This window comes from Oryx dammah, unplaced genomic scaffold, assembly GCF_014754425.2.
Source record: "Oryx dammah isolate SB20612 unplaced genomic scaffold, SCBI_Odam_1.1 HiC_scaffold_25, whole genome shotgun sequence".
Taxonomy (NCBI): Eukaryota; Metazoa; Chordata; class Mammalia; order Artiodactyla; family Bovidae; genus Oryx; species Oryx dammah.
Genome location: NW_024070209.1, coordinates 46,666,090 through 46,690,031, shown reverse-complemented (window position 1 = coordinate 46,690,031; position 23,942 = coordinate 46,666,090). Strand labels below are relative to the sequence as shown.

Genomic DNA, 23,942 nt, shown 5'->3' with positions numbered 1-23,942 from the left:
GTTTTCATTCCAATCCCAAAGAAAGGCAATGCAAAAGAATGCTCAAACTACTGCACAATTGCACTCATCTCACGCGCTAGTAAAGTAATGCTCAAAATTCTCCAAGCCAGGCTTCAGCAATACGTGAACCATGAACTCCCTGATGTTCAAGCTGGTTTTAGAAAAGGCAGAGGAACCAGAGATCAAATTGCCAACATCGCTGGATCATCAAAAAAGCAAGAGAGTTCCAGAAAAACATCTGTTTCTACTTTATTGACTATGCCTTTGACTGTGTGGATCACAATCAACTGTGGAAAATTCTGAAAGAGATGGGAATACCAGACCACCTGACCTGCCTCTTGAGAAACCTATATGCAGGTCAGGAAGCAACAGTTAGAACTGGACATGGAACAACAGACTGGTTCCAAATAGGAAAAGGAGTACGTCAAGGCTGTATATTGTCACCCTGCTTATTTAACTTCTATGCAGAGTACATCATGAGAAACGCTGGGCTGGATGAAGCACAAGGTGGAATCAAGATTGCCAGGAGAAATATCAATAACCTCAAATATGCAGATGACATCACCTTTATAGCAGAAAGTGAAGAGGAGCTAAAAAGCCTCTTGATGAAAGTGAAAGAGGAGAGTGAACAAGTTGGCTTAAAGCTCAACATTCAGAAAACGAAGATCATGGCATCTGGTCCCATCATTTCATGGGAAATAGATAGGGATACAGTGGAAACAGTATCAGACGTTATTTTTGGGGGCTCCAAAATCACTGCAGATGGTGATTGCAGCCATGAAATTAAAAGACGCTTTACTCCTTGGAAGGAAAGTTATGACCAACCTAGACAGTATATTGAAAAGCAGAGACATCACTTTGCCAACAAAGGTCCGTCTAGTCAAGGCTATGGTTTTTCCAGTAGTCATGTGTGGATGTGAGAGTTGGACTGTGAAGAAAGCTGAGTGCCGAAGAATTGATGCTTTTGAACTGTGGTGTTGGAGAAGACTCTTGAGAGTCCCATGGACTGCAAGGAGATCCAACCAGTCCGTTCTAAAGGAGATCAGTCCTGGGTGTTCTTTGGAAGGAATGATGCTAAAGCTGAAATTCCAGTACTTTGTGCTACCTCATGCAAAGAGGTGACTCATTGGAAAAGACTCTGATGCTGGGAGGGATTGGGGGCAGAAGGAAAAGAGGACGACAGAGGATGAGATGGCTGGGTGGCATCACTGACTCGATGAACGTGGGTTTGGGTGAACTCCAGGAGTTGGGGAGGCCTGGCATGCTGCAATTCATGGGATTGCAAAGAGTCAGACATGACTGAGCGACTGAACTGAATTTATGAAAATAAAGATTTTGCCATACTACAAACTAGTAATTTTAATAACAAACCAAAAGAAAAGGAACAACTGGACTTCCTTCCCCACACATTATCTTACATTCTAAAGAGATCTACTGGGAGTTGGAGAAGAAGGATAAAGTAAGCCAAAAAATTATATCATAATGAAAGGTATAAAAATTCATACCTGACAACCCACCATGGAAAAGAAAATGAAAAATAATATATATAATAATATATATAAATAATATATATAATTGAGTATATTATATACTTACAACTGAGTCACTTTGCTGTATGGGTTCAATCTCTGGTCTGGGAAGAACCCAGATGCTGCAGAGCAACTAAGCCCATCTGTCATAACTACTGAGTCCACGCTCTAGAGCCTGCAAGCCATAGCTACTGAGCCTGTGTGCCACAAGTACTGAAGCCTGCGTGCCTAGAGCCCGTTCTCCACAAGGTGAGAAGCCACCACAATGAGAGTCCAAAGCACTGCAAATGGAGAGCAACCCCCGGCTCACCACTACTAGAGAAAAGCCCAAGCAGCAACAAAGACAAAACAGCCAAGAATAAACATTTTTTTAAAAAAAGACGCATATGTCTTATGTAAAGATTCTGCTTTTTAACATAAACAAGATATTTTCAGAAAATAAGATATTTTCAGATGATGAATTGTATCTAGAGGGTATGTGTGAATTCAAGCAATAAGTGAAAGAAAGAAAAACATGCAGGCAGGAACAGTTAAGTACATCACGCTCTTAACTGGCCATTGATATTTAGTATAATCTCGTTCTTAGATTTGAATGGCGTATCCTTAATTCTTTTTAACTCCTCTTAATGGGAATAACAGAAATTTCCATAACAAACCGTGTCAATTCTTCTTGCATGCTCAGGCAGGTCCAACTCTTTGCGACCCCGTGAACGTAGCCCACCAGGCTCCTCTGTCCATGGGATTTCCCAGGCAAGAATCCTGGCATGGGTTGCCATTTCCTTCTCCAGGGGATCTTCCTGACCCAGGGATCGAACCTGTGCCTCCTGCATCTCCTGCACTGGCAGGTGGATTCTTTACCACTTGAGCCACCTGGGAAGCCCATGTCAGGTGTCAAAAAAAAAATTCATTATCCCCACGGCTACAATTTACTCTGTCTTAAGCACATCACTGGAAGAGGGCTTTCCCTTCTGCTGCTGCTGGAAATAAGTAACAGCTGGAGGGCAAAGAGATACTTAACAGTTGAGACGGTTACATCTTATCACATTCTTGGAGAGAGATGCTCTGAAATACTATTGGTTGAGAGCCACATGAAGGAGACAGACACTGCTGAAGAACAGTCCTCCAGCCGGATGCAGAACAACCAGAGGCCAAAATAAGATGCAGCACTTAGAACAAACATCAAGGCCTCCCCTTTCCTCAAAAAAAAAAAAAAAAAAAAAACACAAAACAGGGAGAATCTAAGGCCATTTATCTCCCCATGATCCACTCTATTTGGCAATTTCTATGAACGAGATGAAAAACTCTTTACCTTATTTAAAAATCAAAAGAACTACACAGGCAGCATTTCCAGGGGAAAGAATCAGAGCTTTGAAGTCAACCCTGCGTGCCCATCCCCACAGCCCTGCTGCTGTTCTGCTCATGGCTCCATTCAAATTGCTTTTTCATGGATAAAACAGGATGATTTCACCTAGCTCAGCATAACTCAAATTGACCTGATTACCAAAATAATCTGGAGTGGTTGTTAAAAACCAGTGAAGATTCAGAGGTTCCCTCTGCAGAGGGGTTTCAGAGATGGTGGCTTAACCAGTACTTGAGGTGAGTCTCAAGATAAGACCAATCTGGCAAAGAGTGATTTACCTCAAAGGGAGATTGCCTGGGAGTAAAAAAAAAAAAAAAAAAAATCCATTACCTGGATGAAGATGGCCTACTGATCAACTCTATCAGCAAACTCTAGAAATTTCTTTCACTTACAAGCTGCTTATTCAGCAGCAAGTACTTTCTCTCACTCATAGTGTGATTCTTCAAAGCCCCTTTCAAGAAAGGTTTGCAATGACCTCTCTTGAGGCCAGGTCTCCTCCCCTCATCAGGTTTGTCCCTCCAGTGGTAGCTGGAGCACAGTGAGTGTGCTCAGTCACTCAGTTGTGTCCAGGCCTTTACAACCCTATGGACTATAGCCCACCAGGCTCCATTGTCCATGTGACTTCCCAGGCAAGAATACTGGAGTGGGTTGCCATGCCCTCCTCCAGGGGATCTTTCCAACCCAGGAATTGAACCTGTGTCTCCTATGTCTCCTGCATCAGCAGGTGGATTCTTTACCACTGAGCCACCAGGGAAGCCCTTAGTTGGAACCAGTCCTTGCCCCCATCCTCACCTGCCATCCTGACAGCTTTCAATCTCCAAAATGTAGGCCGAGGAGTTCTAGTTTTATCCAAAGTCCATCACTTACTGTATTTGTAATCTGACAGCTGCCTAAATGAATGTAGTATTTACAGTTCATCCCTCTCCCAACCCCAGTTCAGCATTTTCAGCAGGGCATCACCACAACGCGTTCAGAAAGCTTCCCTTCTCTCCCCAGGCTTTCTGCATCCACCCTATCACTGAACATCTATATCAGAAATGAAACGTGCCTCCTCCCTCACCCCCTGCATTTCAGCAACAGTCGTGTACTCCTGATCTGTTTTTCAAGCTTCCTTTAAATCTTTTAATTCTTCATCCCAGTGCCCTTGTTCTATGCCATTAGAACATCTTAAAAAGACGTCCAGCCTACACAAAAACAAACAAAAAAAAGACTAAAAAAATTAACAGAAAACAAAACCCAAAACAAACAAAAAAAGACTTCCTGCCTCTGGTTTCTTCCTTCCTCTACTCTTCTGATGGTTTTGTTTCTATAATTGAGATCTGATCAACTTTCACAGCTCCCTGTGCCCACTGAATAAAGGCCACACTACTTGGTATCACGCATAATCTGGCATAACCTAGGTTTCTAACTCTTTGAATAAAGTTCCTTTGTTAACTTGGCTCTTGTCTCGTGTCTTTTTTTTCTTTATTTTTTGGTTGTTTCATGTCTTAAATGATTTCATATGTCCCCCAAATATAACTTCTAATGAATTTTCCTCTCTTTAGAGAAACTATTTAAGTGCTAATCACAATATTCAAGATTTCCGGAAAGAAAGAGCTAATATTACTAATTAAGTTTGGTATTTAGTTCCAGTGCAAAATTGAGAAAACTTGACTTTTTAATTAGCTTTCTCCTCAGTGAACGGCCAATCTCCCTTAGGTTGTTTGGAAAACACAAAACCAATCTCCTGGCTCCCCCACAAGCAAGCACATAAGGGTCCCGGAGCCCTGGTTTAGCAACCACAGCTTTGAGCCTGTGCTCACATCATCCCAGCAGCGGAGACTTTCCTTGACATTTCACGTTCAAGGGCTTGCTCACTTGACGTCTCCATTCTCTTCGCTCTCAAAACTCCTCTTACGTCATTATCATCCATTTCAGTACAGTTAATTCTTCAACACTTGCAGCTCCCTCTCAGGCCTGGACTCAAGGACAGCCCATGTATCCATCCCCAGCACCCAATAGTGTGGAGCTCCTAGTAAGATGCAGTAAATGTTCGTTGGATGAATAAATTGCTGGGGCAGATACTACTACTCACATAAAACAAAAAAAGGAGCTGAGAAAGTGAAAAGATGCGACTTGGCTAAGGTCACGCACCTAAAAGAGATTTTGGACAGAACTGTGAAGTATAAATTTTGGGTTTTTTTTAAAACTCTAACTCAACTATTCTGTTAACTATATGTCTACATAAGTGGCGACTCCTATATTACTATAATGTGTAGCTTTTATTCCCCCCAGAAATCTCATCAAAATGTCACACATCCTGTTATTGCTCTGATTATGCCCTTAACTGAGCAGAAATGCTCTTAGGCCACAATAAATACCAATCTTAAAAAATTTTGTTTGCTTCGACTTCCCTCACCCAGAATCCCTGCCTATTTATAATTAAGTTTATCAGAGTCTGATAAGTAAATGCTGAATTCTTTCATACAGTAACTTTGCCTGAATAAATTTCCCATTTGAAACAGAAGTAGGTGACAGTAGAAAGTTCTATCGATTGAATAGTTTCTACATTAACAACTGCTTATTTTAAAATTGCACATTTCCTTTCATAGGAACAAAAAAAACAGTCACAAAATTAAAAATGTCATTGGGTTAAATCTGCTTTTTTTTTTATGTAACCAAGAATCCTCTGACTAAAATATATGCTCACACTTAAGGAAGCATATTTTCTTGTTGAAAAATGAATGTATTAATTGGACTTTACTTTGTAGTCCTCACCTACTAAGTAAATCTTCAGATCAAACTTCCTTTATTTAAACCTGTCACAAGACTAGTCATGCCCCCAATACAAACAAATATAGTGCCAAAAATTACTAACTATATAACTCTGACATATCAGCTAAGCCTTACAGAAATACAGTCTAAGTTTTCAATGTTGTAAACCAAGTGAGAGCAGCAGATATCCGTTTCCAATTAGGATTAAACATTTTCAAAGCACTTTGTCTGCTCTGTTCTATGAAATCTTTTAAATAAAATGGTTATTGACAAATAGAACAGAGTGGAAAACATTAAAACAATGTTTTTTAAATTTTTTATTTTGTATTGGGGTATAGCCAATTAACTGGAGGAGGAAATGGCAACCCACTCCAGTATTCTTGCCTGGAGAATCCCATGGACAAAGGAGCCTGGCAGGCTACAGTCCACAGGGTCGCAGAGTCCAACGTGGCTGAAGTAATTTAGCACACAGCACACAGCCAATTAACAACAATGTGTTAGTTTTAGGTGAACAGTGAAGGCACTCAGCCATACATATACATGTATCCGTTCTCCTACAAACTCCCCATCCAGGCTGCCACATAACACTGAACAGAATTCCATGTGCTATACAGTAGGTCCTTGTTGTTTATCCATTTTAAATATAGCAGTGTGTACATGTCCATCCCAAATTCCCTAACTACCCCTCCCCCCCACGTCAACCATAATAAGTTTGTTCTCTTAAGTCTGTAAGTCTCTTTCTGAAAAACTTAAAAAAAAAAATTTCCCCCTCTCACACTTAGTTCTAAAACCTACCAGCTTTACTTTTTGCATTTTAAAATGTTTTGTACTAGAAATATACAATCAGCTCCTATCTTACCAAAAAAAAAAAACCCCGATGGAGTTTCCAGACAGTATTTATGGAATGAAGGACCATGTGGGAGCCACAGCTTACAGCAGGTGATAAAGACAGGTCACCTTCTGCGCCCAGGAGTGTGAATACAGAACAGTTTCCTCAACTCTGTCAATCTCAAAGCCAGAGTCCAGGTGTCAATCACATTAAAAAGACAATTATAGACAGGAAGGATAATCCATTACTCACCAAGTATATTTACTTTGGCTTATAGCCTGCCTTGAAAGTTATGCACAAATTCTTCTTTCAGTGTGATTCTTAGTCAGCTTTAAAAGTCTGGGGTTGCTGAGGGGACGGGATAGTTAGGGAGTCTGGGATGGACATGTACATAGTCCTATATTTAAAATGGTAAGCAACAAGGACCTACTGTATAGTACATGGAACTCTGCTCAGTATTATGTGGCAGCTGGATGGGAGGGGAGTTTGGGGGAGAATGGATACATGGTATCTATGATTAGGTCCCACTGCTGTACACCTAACACTGTCACAACATTATTAATCAACTAGACCCCAATACAAAATAAAAAGTTTTAAATAAGTGAAAAAAAAAAGTCTGTGGTCAGAAACGTGAACAGATAACTGAGTTTCCTTTCAACACTGTATCCTGTAATTCTATTATTCAATGGTCATTTTAGTTGAAAAAAAAGGATTATGAATTTGAAAATCTGAGAAAGACTAGATTTCTAAACCATTGATTCAGATCAGATCAGCTTGTAAAGGATAGAGAGGAGAAAGAAATAAAGAGGAATTAAATCATCTTATATTTGGGAAGTGTTTTCCTGTTACAACTCATTAAACCCAAAAATTCCAGTTTACAGATGCACAAATTAAAGAAGCATGAGAGAAGAAATGAATGTCAAATGTAGTGATACTTTTGTTAGAGGGGAATCAGAGGCAAAAGGAACATAATACTCTAAAAATTGGTGTGATAGCTAAAACTAGGGCTTTACAACTTCCAAGGTTGTCAGATGTCAATCTGAGGATGCTCAACCCATCACAAGAATGCCAAATGACACCTTGCAGTTTGCTTTTTGTGCTTAAGTCAGAAAACTCATAACTCATCATTTAACGCCAACGTGCATGCATAAAACCGAACAGTGAGATGAGATTTTGACTTTCTTCCCAACACTCTGCAATGACCATCTCATTTAAATTTCAACTAAATGTAATATTTACCAGAACCGCTGACAACAAGACTGCTACAAGAAAAGCAAGTTCATTTTAGCTACTTTTTAAAGGGAAAAAAAAAAAAAGTTTATTCACTCATTTATATGCCTGAGATGCAGAGTAAGCATTTAGATTGAAAATTCCATCACAAGAAAATGAAAATTCCATCAAGAGAAAAAAAAAGAATGAGCAAGTTGCATTCTGCTTCTTGAGAGACAAAAGACAACCTGTAAAAACAAAGATCTCAATTTCCCACCTCCTACTTTTAAAAGTTTTGCAAAGACTATGGCTCTTCACAGTTATCTGCAATAAACGCTTGGTTAATCCAGATTTGTTCCCCTAATATTCCTTCTTTAAATAAACAGGGTATTGGTTTATTATTATAGAACTGATATTCTTTTTTTTTTCACTTTTTTCTGTATCGCACTTAAAAAAAGTCTTTTACAAACTACATATTTATCTCTTGCTGATTCTACCAATTTACTTACTCAAGGTTTCTCAAACTTTCCATACTATCTTAAGCTACTGGGCAGACACCTAAACCCCAGCCCATATTATCCTAACCAATTCTGTTTGCCAAAGATCTCTTATTCTCTGGCAGGCAAAACTCTCTTTTCACTCTTTTTCTTTCTGAGAGAGAAGTAGTTCTGCTTGCCAGCTACCTTCACCTCCTCTCCTATTCCTATCTTTTCCAACCTGTCTATACAAGCTTGCACTTTCTGCATATATAAAGAAGATCAGCAATCCCAACAGGTTTAACAGTGAGGGACTGAGGAAGTGAGGCCAAAAAGGATGAATCTTTTCTTTGGGGGTTGGGGGGAGCAGGGAGCCATGTAGCGTGGCTTAAAGGATCTCATTCAGTTCCCCAGCCAGGGACTGAACCTATGCCCCCAGCAATGGAAGCTCAAAGTCCTAACTACTGAACCACTAGAGAATTCCCCAAAAGGATGAATCTTTAACCCCTTCTTTAAGTATGCTTGCTTGATTGCTAAGTCACTTCAGTCATCCAATTCTTTGCAACCCTATGGACTGTAGCCTGCAAGGCTCCTCTGTCCATGGGATTTTCCAGGCAAAAATACTAGAGTGGGTTGTCACTCGTGACCCAGGGATTGAACCCTCTCTTACATCCACCTGCATTGGCAGGCAGGATCTTTACCACTACCTTCATTTTCTCAGTCCTCACCCTATGCCTGCTGTACAACCTGGCCAGCTGTACCTGTCACCTTTGCCGACTTATCTCTCTAAAACATAAAGGGCATTTCCTGAAGTTTTTATCCCAAGCTCCTCTTTGCACAGTTTCAACCATTTACCCTGACATCTCTCCACCTACAGGCACTGTTTCCTACTTAATCTCTCCCTCTAGACTTCCTGCCAGCACTGCCAAGTCACCATGTCCAACACCAACCCAGTTACCTTTTCCCCGTCTCGCCTTAATCTTTCCACTTTCCACCTGTGCTCTACTCCCTAGCCATCCCATCTGCATCTTTAGCTAGTGGAGAGGAGGAATCAATTTATTTGCCAAGAACCAAGGTTCCACCTGCAATCTCTCAACGCTACCCCCTCTGTTCTCTATCCACTGGACAGTGCACCTTTCACAGACACTGTTATAACATGCTCCTTTTGGTTTCCACACCTCAAGTTTTTTTACTGTACCCAGTAATGCCAGAGAAATAGTCCCTAAGCACAAACTTAGATCAGGCCTGGCATTTGAGATACTCTACACAACACTTCTCAAACTGTAGTGCATGAGGGACTTTCCTGATGGTTTAGTGGTTAAGACTCCTCACTTTCATTGCAGGGGGCACGGGTTTGATCCCTGGTTGGGGAACTAAGGGAGCTTCCCAGGTAGCACTAGTGGTAAAGAACCCACCTACCAATGCAGGTAGACGTAACAACACAGGTTCAATTCCTGTGTTGGGAAGATCCCCTGGAGGAGGAAATGGCAACTCCCTCCAGTATTCTGGCCTGGAGAATCCCATGGACAGAGGAGCCTGGCAGGCTCCGGTACATAGGATCACAGAGTCAGACACGACTGAAGTGACTTAGCATGCACCCATTCAGGGAACTAAGATCCTACATGTCAAGGGGTGCAGCCAAAAACAAATGAACAAACTGTAGTGTGCATGTGAACTGCAAGCTGATCTTCTTCAAACGCAGATACTCATTCAGTGGGTCTCAGCGGGGCCTGATTCTGGATTTCTAACATTTCCAGGTGATGATGATGTTACCAGCATATGGCTGTATGTATACAACATGGCTGCAACCTATTTTTCTAGCCTTATCGTCTACCCCTCCCTGCCCAGCACATATGTATGTATGTGTGTACGTTTGTAACTCTTTCGTACCTACAGGTCACTCACATGCACACACACACAGATGCATACAAACAAAATAATGGGTGTGTGCGTATGCTCTCAGTCGTGTCCGGCTCTGTGAGGCCCTGTGGACTGCAGCCTATCAGGCTTCTCTGTCCGTGGAATTTTCCAGGCAAAAATACTGGAGTGGGATGCCATGCCCTCCTCCAGGGGATCTTCCGGACCCAAGGATCAAACCCCGAGTCTCTTGCATCTCTTGCACTGGCAGGCATTTTCTTTACCACTAGCACCACCTGGGAAGCCCTCCCTAAACACACAGCTGCTGTGCCCCTCGCTGTTTCAAGTCCAGCCTCTGCTCACCCCATTTCTACCCACTTTTGAGGAAGCAACTCATTCTGCCAGAGTATATTCTTGTTTTCTTTCCTACCTCACCCCAGTACCACTCACTGAACACCACAAGAAACATGGGACACTGATGGCACTTAATTTGCATTGCTTCTGCCCTGTAATGTCATTACGGGTCATCTTATTTAATCCTCACTGCTGGACTGCACCTCTTGCTGGAGGACAGGAGCTATCTGCCTAACCTCTGTAACCCCAGGGCATCATGGGGCGGGGGGCTTTTAAGCATCAATAAATACCTGCTCCAGTGGATCTGTATTTTAAGAAAAATGAAACAGATTACTCTACTTCATGTAACTCTCTTTGGGCAAGTGCTTCAGAAGTTTAAGATAAATAAAAACATTCTTTCCGGATAGCTAGCTAATTCATCAGCAAAACCTCTGAACATTCTGTCAAATGTTTGGCATTTTAAAATCATCTACATATAAACATTCAAAGGGTGTTTCTAAAATTTTAGTACTTCCCAGGCGATGCTAGTGGTAAAGAACCCACCTGCTAAGGTGGGTTCAATCCCTGGGTCGGGAAGATCCCCGGGAGGAGGGCATGGCAACCCACTCCAGTATTCTTGCCCGGAGAATGCCACGGATAGAGGAGCCTGCCGAGCTACCGTCCACAGGTCGCAGAGTCCGACACGACTGAAGTGACTTAGCGCCCTCACCCAGGCATATAGATCAAAGCTCTGATATTTAACTGAAAAAGTAAAACTAATTTGTCATAATCTAGTCATTACTACATTTAAACTTAAAATACTTTATAATCCAGTAACCCTCTCTGGTTTAATTTACCTAATGCTCCTGTTCTCATTCCATCCATTAAATGGGATCTCACTATCTCCTCGGATGTGCTAAAGTTAGTCATCTGCGAAATAATTTACCATTAAAATGCCTCACATGTGTGCCCAGCCATGAAAAGTGCTTTAAAACATGTATCTTGAAGAAACGTTTTTAAGGAGATGAAACAACTCAACCAAAACAGCTCTATATTAAATGTTTATATACTAAACCCTCTAAATATCAAAGAACTGCCGAAATTCAAACAAAACCATAGCTTCTAAACTTTAGTGTGTTCAAGAATTGTCTGCAATGCGTATTAAATGTGCAGATTCCAGTTTTTTACCCTGAGGAAGTCTAATCCAGTCAATCTGGAATGGGACTTAGAAAACTGTATACAGTCAACCAGCATCCCCGGGCGGTTCTAATGCAGGTGTTCCACAGATCTCAATTAGAGAAATACTGACCTCAACCCTGGTGCGTGGGCACTACAGGGATGTATTTAAAGAAAAATGTTGAAATCTCTTTATGAAGTTCTTTCCCCATAGAGCTGTCACACTAGCACAGACATAAGGTAATTCATTTAAAAAAAAAAACAAACGATGAGGGGTGCTGTAAGTTGCTTGCGGTACGAGTAAAGCTCGAAAGCAATGAAAGAAAGAAAGAAACGTTTCTTCCCCGCTTCTCACTCCGTTCTCCGAGCATCCTCCAGGTATCTTTGAGGATGCTGCTCGCACCAGGGAACTACAACTGGGTGCCAGGGAGCAGAGTGAGGCCCTTCTCTGGTCCAGGGGATGGGCAGGCGGCCCCGCTCTCTCCCCTAGGTCACCAGCAGTCCTCTGCCAGCTAGAAGTCGCGGCGGAGGGGGGACCGCGGCCCCTGGATCCTCCGCGGCGCACGCGCATAAACAAGTCGCCTCCAGGGGTCAGCGATCTCGGTGCTCTATCCGCGCCCCTTACCTCCCGCACGGCCGAATATCGGGCTCCTCTTCCGGCTCCGGCTCCGGCGGCTCCTGCTCGCCTGCAGCCGCCGGCAGCGCCTCGGAGTCCTCCACCGTCACTTCGGCCGCAATCACGGTGCCCGCCGCCGGCACCCGCGTAGCCGAGGTGGGAGCCGCAGCGGCCCCGAGGCCGAACGCCGCCTCCGCTGTCGGTGCGAGGAGGTCAGAGGTGCGCCGCGTGGCCACTGTCCTCGCCACGAGCCCCAGAAGCAGCGGCAGTAGCAGCGTCCGTGCCAGCGACCCCGGGCCGGTGGCGCGCTCCATCAGCGGCCCGCCCCGCGAGCCGGCATGGAGGTGTAGCTACCGGCGCCCGCCTCTCCCGCAGTTCAGAATCCCCGATCAAGGCGAGGACGCGCTAGGGACTCCGCCGCCGCCTAGACGGTCAGGAAGTCCAGCAGCTTTCCCTTGGCCACGTCTTAGCCCGGCCTCCGCCAGCGCCACCTGAGTGACAGCCTCCCCCGGACATCGCCCATTGAACGATCTTTCCGCGCATCTGCTCGCTGACTGGCTGCAGACTCTGCCACTCTGGGCACCGACGCTAGTCTTGTTGGAGCAGGTGGGCTCTCCTGGGTTGTCAACAGCAAAGCTGCCAATCAAATTGTATTGCCTTTAGCCGGAGGCCTGCCCTCTTCCGGACGCGCTTACCAATGAGAAACGCCCCTCCAGGCAGTTTTTTTGCCTGATTGGTTGATTTGGCAGTACCCAGAACGCCATTCCCCAGAGAAGATTGGCCATTGTGCTGATTGGCCTCGCCCCTCAAAGCGAGGCGCTAGAGAATACTTGAAGATCATTGGTGGAAGCGGATGTCCCTCAAAAGTCTGAGATAATTTCTTCTTGATTGGTTGGAAGCAGCACTTACTACGTGGCGGATTCTGACTGTGGAGAGGACAGTCCCAAGTGAAAGGAAGAGTGAAAGGAGAGTCCCTGGTGGTGGGGTGGCGGCCGATCTTCAAGGAGTTACCGCTGTAAACCCTGGTCCGTTTGGAAACTCAAAAGAAGAGCAGGAAAAATAAGTGACCGCACAAAACATGTAGTTCCCGAAAGTGGAAGGGATAACATGAGTTGGGTAGAAGATCCAGCCACTGGGCTGCGAATTACCGCTTGTTTAGAGATGCTGATTTTTTCGGTGACCTACAGCAATCTAGTCTATCCGACACGCCCCTTCCTTGTTAGAAAGGAGAAGGAGCACAGGCCTGGTGCACTTACGTCATTTGTCTTCAGTCACATAAGTAGTTATTTACAGAACTATGACTTTTCATCCAAGCCTTCTGATCCTGGTCTGCCATGCTTTGTAGTTCGCTAACAGGGCAAGAAAGAGATAAAACCACAAAAGGCCAAAGTGGAGATTTGAATGTTTGGTCAAGGCATTAGAACTTTTCATGCAGTTTCGGACACCCTGAAGATTCCTGAGCAGATGCGTGAAGTGATAAGAGTTGTGGTTTAGAAACAACCCAACTGCTGTGAATTCCTCAGCAGTGTTTTCAATTGAAAAGAGCATTAAAGATAAGACTAATTGTGTGGCTATATGTGAGGCTATGTCCCCATCAAAATTTTGGAGGTCTTATTTTTTTTTAAGCTACTGGCATACAGACATGCTCTTAATTTCTTCAGTCCAAAAGCAAAACCCTCCACGTCCCTTTCCACAGTCAACCATATTTCATAGTTGCTCAGTGCAGGAAAAACTCTGTCTTCGATTCCTCTTGTCCCCTTGTCAAACACACTACTTTTGTTCCCACAACTCCACCAAACTGCTCATGCTGTGGCCACCATTGCTAAATTCAAAAGACTATTCTCCATCTTCATTTTATCATCTATATAATAAACCCAGACAGAGGATGAAGTGGTTGAATGGCATCACTGATTGAGTGGAAATGAACTTGGGCAAACTCTGGGTGATGGTGAGGGACACGGAGGCCTGGCCTGCTGCAGTCCATGGAGTTGCAAAGAGTCAGAGAGGACTTGGCAACTGAACAATAGCTAACCCAGTACATCAGTCTTTCCTGTATAAAACACTTTTCACTGGTTTTCCAGCTTCCACATGGGCCAAATCGTAGCCCTCATTACCACCTCATTTTAACATAATCTCCTCCTTAAAAGGTTTCTCTCCAAATAAGGTTACATTCGAGGGGGTACTAGGGTCAGGACTTAAACGCATGAATTTCAAAGGAGACACAATTCAGCCCATAACACCCAGATACTCATGAGACTAGTTCTCTCACTTCTTTCAGGGCTCTGTTACCTTCCCAGTAAAGCCTCTCCTGACCCTTTTTAAAATTGAAGCCCTCCCACCCCACCTCAATTCCTAAACTACTCCCCTGCTTTATTTTTCTCTTTAATAAAATCTGTTGGTTCAGTCACTCAGTCCTGTTCGATTCTTTGGGACCCCATGGACTGCAGCACATCAGGCTTCCCTGCCCATTATCTCCCAAATTTGTTCAAACTCATGTCCATTGAGTCAATGATGCTATAATTTGCATATTTATTTATTGTCTGTCTCCCTCCATGCCTACATAAATTCCATTAGCATTTACACATTGATATGTTCAAAGAGCCTAAAACAACGCAAAGTATTTAGTAAGCGTTTAATAAATATTTGTTGAATAAATGAAACTCTGAGGACAGAGCAAAATGGATAAATGGAAGAGATTGTAGTTGCCGTAGATAGAAGGGAGTGATTAACGAAGCAAGAACCCAGAGTATCTGGAGAAAACAGACTGCTGTGCCTTCCATGTTGAAAGTAAATATTAGAAAGGACCCTGAAAAGATAAATTATTTTGAAATGAAGAGTAGATGAGAGAGCGCAAACTAGTTGATCACTTTCTATTCAACTAAACAGATCAGATCTCCTAAGTGAGAGAATATAAGAGATAATATGAGAAAAGTGTCAGAAAATTAAGGTGAAATGAGAAATGATTGTTGACTACTTGTAACGCCCATTTGAATTGCCCTGTGCTCCGTGCCCAGTCATGTCCAACTCTTGGTGACCCCATGGACAATAACCCTCCAGGCTTCTCTGTCCGTGGCATTTTCCAGGCAAGAATATGGAGAAGGGTTGCCATTTTCTTCTCCATGGGATCTTCCAAACCTAGGGATCGGCCTGCATCTTTTGCTAATCCTGCATTTACCACCGAGCCACCTGGGAAGCTTACATTTGAAATTAGCTTGTGTATATATTTCAGTGGATTTAGTCTTCATAGATCTGTGACTTTTTCAAAAGATGATCATGGCATGAACAATAACAATCTGAGTTAATGAATCAGAAATCTGCTTGCCATTTGTAAATTATGTGGAAGGTTTTATTATTATTCATTTACCATGCAGGGAGGACCATGTGTTCACCTGCATGTAATGGGAATAAAAATGTGAACAAAACAGGCATGGTCCCTGCCCTTCTGAAGCTTAACAATTATCTAGTTAGGGAGACAGACACTACTTTAGTAATTATTATTAAAACCAAGATAAGTGCTATGATGGAAAGGGAACAGGCAAGGGAGCACAGTGGTTGAAAATATTAGACGAGTCAAGCTTTAAACTCAAGAGAAAAAACATGCAAGAAGTTCCATTTTGGAAAAAGAAGATAAGTCCTGAGTCATGGTCAGCTGAATGGGATAAAAAATTACTGGAAGGGAAAGAGTATGTGCCAGTTTTAACAGCGTGCAGAGTCACAGTGACTACACAGTAGCTCTGAAATCTGAATCAGTGAGACCAGCTGGGGCCTTGGACTCTTCAATGCAGTGCTGCAATGCTTGACCTGGACACATCTCTCCTCAAGTGGCAAAATACAAAGAAACTGTATGAGACTAAAAATAACTACATGCATGGGCGTGCATGTACAGTTGGGGCAAATTCAGGCCCCCAAAATACAAAGAGACCAAAAAACCCAACTGTCACTTTTGAAGAGCATGGAGCAAAAGCAAGGTTGATCCCTGGGTTGGGAAGATCCCCTGGAAGAGGAAATGGCAACCCACTCTAGTATTCTTGCCTGGGAAATCCCATGCACAGAGGAGCCTGGTGAGCTACAGTCCATGGGGTCACACAAGAGTTGGACGTGACTTAGTGACTAGACAATAGCAAAACTAAAATAAGTAACAATAGTACAAGAAGTGTGTATGTGTGTGTGCTCAGTCCTGTCTGCGACCAGGCAAGAATACTGGAGGGGGTTGCCGTTTCCTCCTCCAGGATGACTCCTCCTTCCTGACCCAAGGATCAAACCGTCATCTCCTGTTACTCCCGTGCTGACAGATTCTTTTACCACTGAGCCACCGGGGAAGCCCATGGCTTGAAAGGTGGGAGTGGGTAAATGCAGTGAAAGCAGCCTAACACTGGACTTCCCAGGTGGTTCAGTGGTGGAAAATCTAAGTGCCAATGCAGGGGATATAGATTCGCAATCCCTGGTCTAGGAAGATTCCACATGTTCCGCAGCAACTAAGCCTGTGCACCACAACTGCTGAAGCCTGAGCACCCTAGAGCCCGTGCATAAGATAAGCCACTGCAACAAGAAATTCACACACAGCAAATAGAGTAGCCCTGCTCACTGCAACTCGAGAAAGCCCTAGTACAGCAATGAAGACCCAGCACAGCCAAAAATAAATAAATAAATAAAAAATTAAAATAAGCAGTCAAACATCTTTGCATTATTTGGGAAAATAAAGTACTAATTTAGTTATACAGTATTAGGTCAAGGATGCATGTTATAGTCTTAGGGTAATCACTTAAAGAATGATATGAATACGAAGGTGATATAACTAATAGAGGGAGGAAATGTAACAATAAAAATCTGATTTATTCAAAGTGGGCAAGAAAAGAGGAAAAAGAGGACAAGAGACAGGTGGGACAGGTAGAGATTAACAACAGTAAGTGGTAGCTATAAATGCCAGTATATCAGTATTGACATTAAGCGTGTATGGCATAAGAACTGTTATAATACAAAGCTTATCTGCCTGGATAAAAGATAAGAGACATAACTGTAGGGTGTACATGCAGAAGTTATATATGCCAACAATAGCAAAAAGAAATCTGATGTAATCATAATTAGATCTGGAACAGTTAATTTTTAAAATGACTTAAACATTTTAAAAATAGATTTTACTTTTTTATTGTATGATAATTTTATTTTTTATTGGAATATCATCGCTTTACAATGTTGTGCTAGTTTCTGTTGTACAACATCATAAATCAACCATAGTATACCTATATCCTCTCCCTCTTGAGCCTCCCTCCCACTCTCCCAATTCCACCCTCTAGGTCATCACAGAGCACTGAGCTGAACTCCCTGTGCTGTGCAAGGGAGTTGCTTCCCACTGGTTATCTATTTTATACATGATAGTGTATATGTGTCAATACTACTCTCTCAGTTCATCCCCAACTCCTTCCCCCACTGTGTTGAAAAATCTGTTCTCTACATCTGTGCCTCTATCTTCAAGTAGATTCATCAGTACCATTTTTCTAGATTCCATATATATGCGTTGATATGAAATATTTATTTTTCTCTTTCTGGCTTACTTCACTCCGAATAACAGGTTCTAGATTCATCTACCTCACTAGAACAGACTCAAATTGATTCTTTTTTATGGCTGCATAATATTCCATTATATATATATATGTACCACATCTTCCTTATCCGTTTATCTGTCAGTGGACATCTAGGTTGCTTCCATGTCCTGGCTATTGTAAATAGCATGACTATTGTGAATAGTAGTACCCTGAGCATCAGTGAACATGGGGTATTTGTGTCTTTTTGAATTACGGTTTTCTCAGGGTATATGCCCAGGACTGGGATTGATGGGTCATGTGGTGTTCTATGTTTAGTTTTTTAAGAACCCTCGTTACTGTTCTCCACAGTGGCTATACCAATTTACACCCCTACCAGCAGAGTTGGAGGGCTCCCTTTTCTCCACACTGTCTCCATCATTTGTTGTTTGTAGATTTTTTGATGATGGCTATTCTGGCTGGTATGAAGTGATACCACACTGTGACTTACACTTCTCTAATGATTAGTGATGTTGAGCATATTTTCATGTGCCTCTTGGCCATCTGTATGTCTTTGGAGAAATGTCTGTTTACGTCAGACAAAAAGATTAATCTCCAAAATGTGATAACAACTTATGGAGCTCAATAGCAAAAAACCCAAACAATCCAATCAAAAAATGGGTGGTAGACCTAAATAGACTGTACTTTTTAAGAGTAGTTTAGGACTTCCCTGGTGGCCCAGTGGTTAAGACTTCGCTTTCCAATGCAGGGGGTGCAGGTTCGATCCCTGGTCAGGGAGTTAGGATCCCATATGCCTCTTGGTGGGAAAATAAAAACCAAAAGAACAGAAACAATATTGTAACAAATTTATTAAAGACTTTAAAAATGGTCCACATCAAAAAAGCAATCTTAAAAAACAGAAGAGTAGTTTTTAGGTTTATAGCAAAATTGAGCAGGAAGTACAGAGTTCCCATATACCTCCTCTCCCCACATACGGATAGCCACCCCCAGTAGCAAAGTCCACCCCCACGAGGGTGGTACATTTGCTACAATCAATGAACCTGAGTTGATACATCATTATCATCCCAAATCCAGTGCATTTATCCCATGAACCCAGCAAGCAGATTGAAAGGTTTTGGTTACCCTGACTTTGAGGTCCTGAGTTTAGATTCCTTGCTCAGTATTACCCCGAGTATCAGTGAAGGATTTCTAGAAGGCTGCTGCTGCTGCTGCTGCTAAGTCGATTCAGTTGTGTCCAACTCTGTGCGACCCAATAGACGGCATCCCATCAGGCTCCCCCCGTCCCTGGGATTCTCCAGGCAAGAACACTGGAGTGGGTTGCCATTTCCTTCTCCAATGCATGAAAGTGAAAAGTGAAAGTGAAGTCGCTCAATCCTGTCCAACTCAGCGCCCTCATGGCAGGAGATTTCAAATGGACATTGCTGATCCAATACTTGGTTCTTTCAGTCAAGATAGAAACTGGTATTCTGACAAGAGATTCACACTGTAGGGCCTATCCTGCTGCAAACAGCTTTGATGACTACCTGTCCAGAAGAGGTGATGATAGCTTTGGAGACAAGTGTTGAGATAGTTATGATTCATGCCAATATCATGATGCATGTCAGGATAAATAGGATAGTAGGATGGTCCGATCCACATGGGGATGTGGATTGACATGGGGGCCAGGATTGCTATGATGACTGAGGCAGTAGAGACTACAACAGAGTCTATGATTACAGGACATGCCACAGGCAGTGGCAGGAAGAGTATTTGGTCGTGGGCACCCGAGGCATTAGAAATACAAAGGAAGAGGAGACGACTGTGAAGATAGATATGGCAGACGAGATGATTAGAGAGGCGTGATGGTACAGGTCCTCCCACCCACAGGCTCATCGTGAATGTAAAGCCTCAGGGTACTCCCAAGGAAGACATTTCCTTTGCTAGCACCTCCGGGTGAGCAGCCTCTGTGAGTGAGGGGCAAAGCTTGTTGACACAGCTGCTAGGGATGTTCTAGAGCCAAAACTAGAACTTCAAACTTGGGAGAGACACACAAGCTGACAAAGTGAAGAAATTCAGGAAAAGGAAGGGCTGAGGACAGGAAGTGAGTCATCACAGACCGCACCTAGCAGAAATGTATGAAGAAAAGATAGGAAGAAGTCTCTAGAAAAGAAAATACTTACGAAGGAGAAAAATTGTCACTCTCCAACTTCTAAGCCTCCCAAACCTGAGCAGTCTCTAAAGGTAATGCCAGCCGCTCCACCAAAGGAGAAAGCTCCGGGGGAAGCAATCTAACCCTCCTGCTGATCTCAGAGCTCAGACACAGAGCAGCAATAGTAGTTTTGGCTCTGCCATCTGAGCAAAGACCAGCAGGAAAGGTGAAAAGATAGATGAGCAAATGTCCCAAAAGGTCAAAGTGACAAGTCCAGTCCTGATCCAGACCGTGGAGGAAACAAAGTCTGCCATAGAGTCAGGTGTGAAGGATGGTAAAAAGGATCAAGACTCCTGATCTGATTTACATTGGAGCCAAAGAAACCTGAAGAAAATCCAGCCTCCAGGTTCGGTTCTGCAATCGGTCATGCAGCTCTTTCCTTTGACAGTGAAGGTAGAAAACAAAGCTGACGATCTAACCCTGTGCTTTCTCCTTGTCTCTCTCCATCCTGGAACATTTGAGAACAAATCAAACCTCCATCCAGACAAGATGAAATAAAACTCAGCATCTCTATTGCCTGGGCAGGGTGTAGGGGAAGAGAGGATCAACCCACCAAGATGATTGAATGGTTCTGAGACTCCTGGATTTTCCAGGACTTGGAAGCTTGTGCTTTAAAACTGGGAAGGTTTTGGGCAAAACTTAAAACTGAGAAGGTTTTGGGAGAAACTGGGATACATTGGTCCCCTTTTATGGTGGCAAAAACCAGGGATCCTGTGTGTCACAAATAAGCCCTAGGCTTCCTTGTAGTCTCTGACTGGTTATATTTCCCTCCCATCTTTCAACACAGTCTGAACTCCATTCTGTCTGATAACCCACTTCATGACTGCTGTCTGCCTGTGCTTCTGCTCTTTCACAGCAGCTGTTACCCACTGTCCTATCCTAGACTTTGGTCTCTAATCTTTCTAGGAGAGAAGAGACTTGGGTTCGATCCCTGGGTGGCAAAGATCCCCTGGAGGAGGAAATGGCAATCCATTCAACCCATTCTTGCCTGGAAAACTCCGTGGACAGAGACTGGTGGGCTATAGGTCATGGGGTCCCCAAAGAGTGGGACATGACTGAACACACACACACACCCTCTAGGACTTTGCCCTAGGCTTTTCTATTAAAAAGAAGATGGTGGACTTCCCTGGGGGGTCCCCTGGCTAAGACCCTGCACTCCTAATGCAGGGGACCTGAATTTGATCCCTGGTTTGTTTTTTGGTGTTTTTTTTTTCTTCTTCTTCTCTTTTTGGTGGCTCAAATGGTAAAGGATCTGCCTGCAATGCAGGAGACCCAAGTTCAATCCCTGGGTCAGGAAGATCCCCTGGAAAAGAGAATGACAACCCACTCCAGTATTTTGGCTTGGAGAATCCCATGAGCAGAGGAGCCTGGTAAGCTACAATCCATGGGGTTACAAAGAGTCCAACACGACTGAGTGACTAACACTTTCACTTTCAGGGAACTAGATCCCGTAAGATGCAATTAAAATATTCCACATGCCTCAGCTGAGACCCAGTGCATCCAAATGAATAAATTAAATTGATTAAATAAAAAGAGGGTGATATATATTTCGGTATACATATGTGTGTGTGTGCTATTATATGCATATCAGTTCAGTTCAGTTCAGTTCAGTCCCTCAGTCATGTCCCACTCTTTGCAACCCTGTGTATCACAACACGCCAGGCTTCTTTGTCCATCACCAACTCCTGGAGTTCATTCAAACTCATGTGTATTGAGTCGATGATGCCATCCAGCCATCTCATCCTCTGTTGTCACCTTCTCCTCCTGCCCCCAATCCCTCCCAGTATTAGGGTCTTTTCCAATGAGTCAACTCTTTGCATGAGGTGGCCAAAGTATTGGAGTTTCAGCCTCAGCATCAGTCCTTCCAGTGAACACCCAGGACTGATCTCCTTTATAATGGACTGGTTGGATCTCCTTTCAGTCCAAGGGACTCGCAAGAGTCTTCTCCAGCGCCAAAGTTCAAAAGAATCAATTCTTTGGCGTATGCTGATCCACCAGATGTTGAAGAATCAGCTTTCTTCACAGTCCAACTCTCACATCCATACATGACCACTGGAAAAACCATAGCCTTGACTAGATGGACCTTTGTTGGCAAAGTAATGTCTCTGCTTTTCAATATGCTGTCTAGGTTGGTCATAACTTTCCTTCCAAGGAGTAAGCGTCTTTTAATTTCATGGCTGCAATCACCATCTGCAGTGATTTTGGAGCCCAAAAAAATAACGTCTGATGCTGTATCCACTGTTTCCCCATCTATTTCCCATGAAGTGATCACACAGCATGCCATGATCTTCATTTTCTGAATGTTGAGCTTTAAGCCAACTTTTTCACTCTCCTCTTTCACTGTCATCAAGAGGCTTTTTAGTTCCTCTTCACTTTCTGCCATAAGGGTGGTGTCATCTGCATATCTGAGGTTATTGAGATTTCTTCCGGCAATCTTGATTCCAGCTTGTGCTTTTTCCAGCCCAGCGTTTCTCATGATGTACTCTGCATAGAAGTTAGATAAGCAGGGTGACAGTATACAGCCTTGACGTACTCCTTTTCCTATTTGGAACCATGTCCAAATAGGACATGGCTGTTGTTCCATGTCCAGTTCTAACTGTTGCTTCCTGACCTGCATACAGGTTTCTCAAGAGGCAGATCAGGTGGTCTGGTATTCCCATCTCTTTCAGAATTTTCCACAGTTTATTGTGATACACACAGTCAAAGGTTTTGGCATAGTCCATAAAGCAGGAATAGATGTTTTTCTGGAACTCTCTTGCTTTTTCGATGATCCACCAGATGTTGGCAATTTGATCTCTGGTTCCTCTGCCTTTTCTAAAACCTGCTTGAACATCTGGAAGTTCACAGTTCACATATTGCTGAAGCCTGACTTGGAGAATTTTGAGCATTACTTTACTAGCATGTGAGATGAGTGCAATTGTGTGGTAGTTTGAGCATTTTTTGGCATTGCCTTTCTTTGGAATTGGAATGAAAACTGACCTTTTCCCGTCCTGTGGCCACTGCTGAGTTTTCCAAATTTGCTGGAATCCTTTAGAAGAAATGGAGTAGCCATCATGGTCAACAAAAGAGTCTGAAATGCAGTACTTGGATGCAATCTCAAAAACGACAGAATGATCTCTGTTCGTTTCCAAGGCAAACCATTCAATATCACAGTAATCCAAATCTATGCCCCAACCAGAACTGCTGAAGAAGCTGAAGTTGAACGGTTCTATGAAGACCTACAAGACCTTTTAGAACTCACATGCAAAAAAGATATCCTTTTCATTATAGAGGACTAGAATGCAAAAGTAGGAAGTCAAGAAACACCTAGATTAACAGGCAAATTTGGCCTCGGAATACAGAATGAAGCAGGGCAAAGACTAATAGAGTTTTGCCAAGAAAATGCACTGGTCATAGCAAACACCCTCTTTCAACAACACAAGAGAAAACCCTACACATGGACATCACCAGATGGTCAATACCAAAATCAGATTGATTATATTATTTGCAACCAAAGATGGAGAAGCTCTATACAGTCAACAAAAACAAGACCAGTAGCTGACTGTGGCTCAGATCATGAACTCCTTATTGCCAAATTCAGACTGAAATTGAATAAAGTAGGGAAAACCATTAGACCATTCAGGTATGACCTAAATCAAATCCCTTATGATTATACAGTGGAGGTGAGAAATAGATTTAAGGGCCTCGATCTGATAGATAGAGTGCCTGATGAATTATGGACGGAGGTTTGTGACATTGCACAGGAGACAGGGATCAAGACCATCCCCATGGAAAACAAATGCACAAAAGCAAAATGGTTGTCTGGGGAGCCTTACAAATAGCTGTGAAAAGCAAAGGAGAAAAGGAAAGATATAAGCATCTGAATATAGAGTTCCAAAGAATAGCAAGAAGAGATAAGAAAGCCTTCCTCAGTGATCAATGCAAAGAAATAGAGGCAAACAACAGAATGGGAAAGACTAGAGGTCTCTTCAAGAAAATTAGAGATACCAAGGGAACATTTCCTGCAAATATGGACTTGATAAAGGACAGAAATAGTATGGACCTAACAGAAGTGGAAGATATTAAGAAGAGGTGG

At 43.0% G+C, this 23,942-nt stretch overlaps 1 protein-coding gene and 1 pseudogene across 1 annotated transcript in view; one reads left to right on the top strand and one right to left on the bottom strand.

Annotated features, from left to right (window-relative positions):
• Positions 1–12,644, bottom strand: part of EIF2AK3 (eukaryotic translation initiation factor 2 alpha kinase 3) — an 82,283-nt gene extending 69,639 nt beyond the window's left edge. The window contains exon 1 of the mRNA XM_040224252.1: positions 12,149–12,644. Within this exon, the coding sequence (XP_040080186.1) occupies positions 12,149–12,453 (305 nt within the window). The 5' untranslated portion in view covers positions 12,454–12,644. The remainder of the gene's footprint in view (positions 1–12,148) is intronic.
• A 6,446-nt stretch (positions 12,645–19,090) lies between these two features.
• LOC120852260 lies at positions 19,091–19,950 on the top strand (annotated as a pseudogene).
• The last annotated feature ends 3,992 nt before the right edge of the window (positions 19,951–23,942 follow it).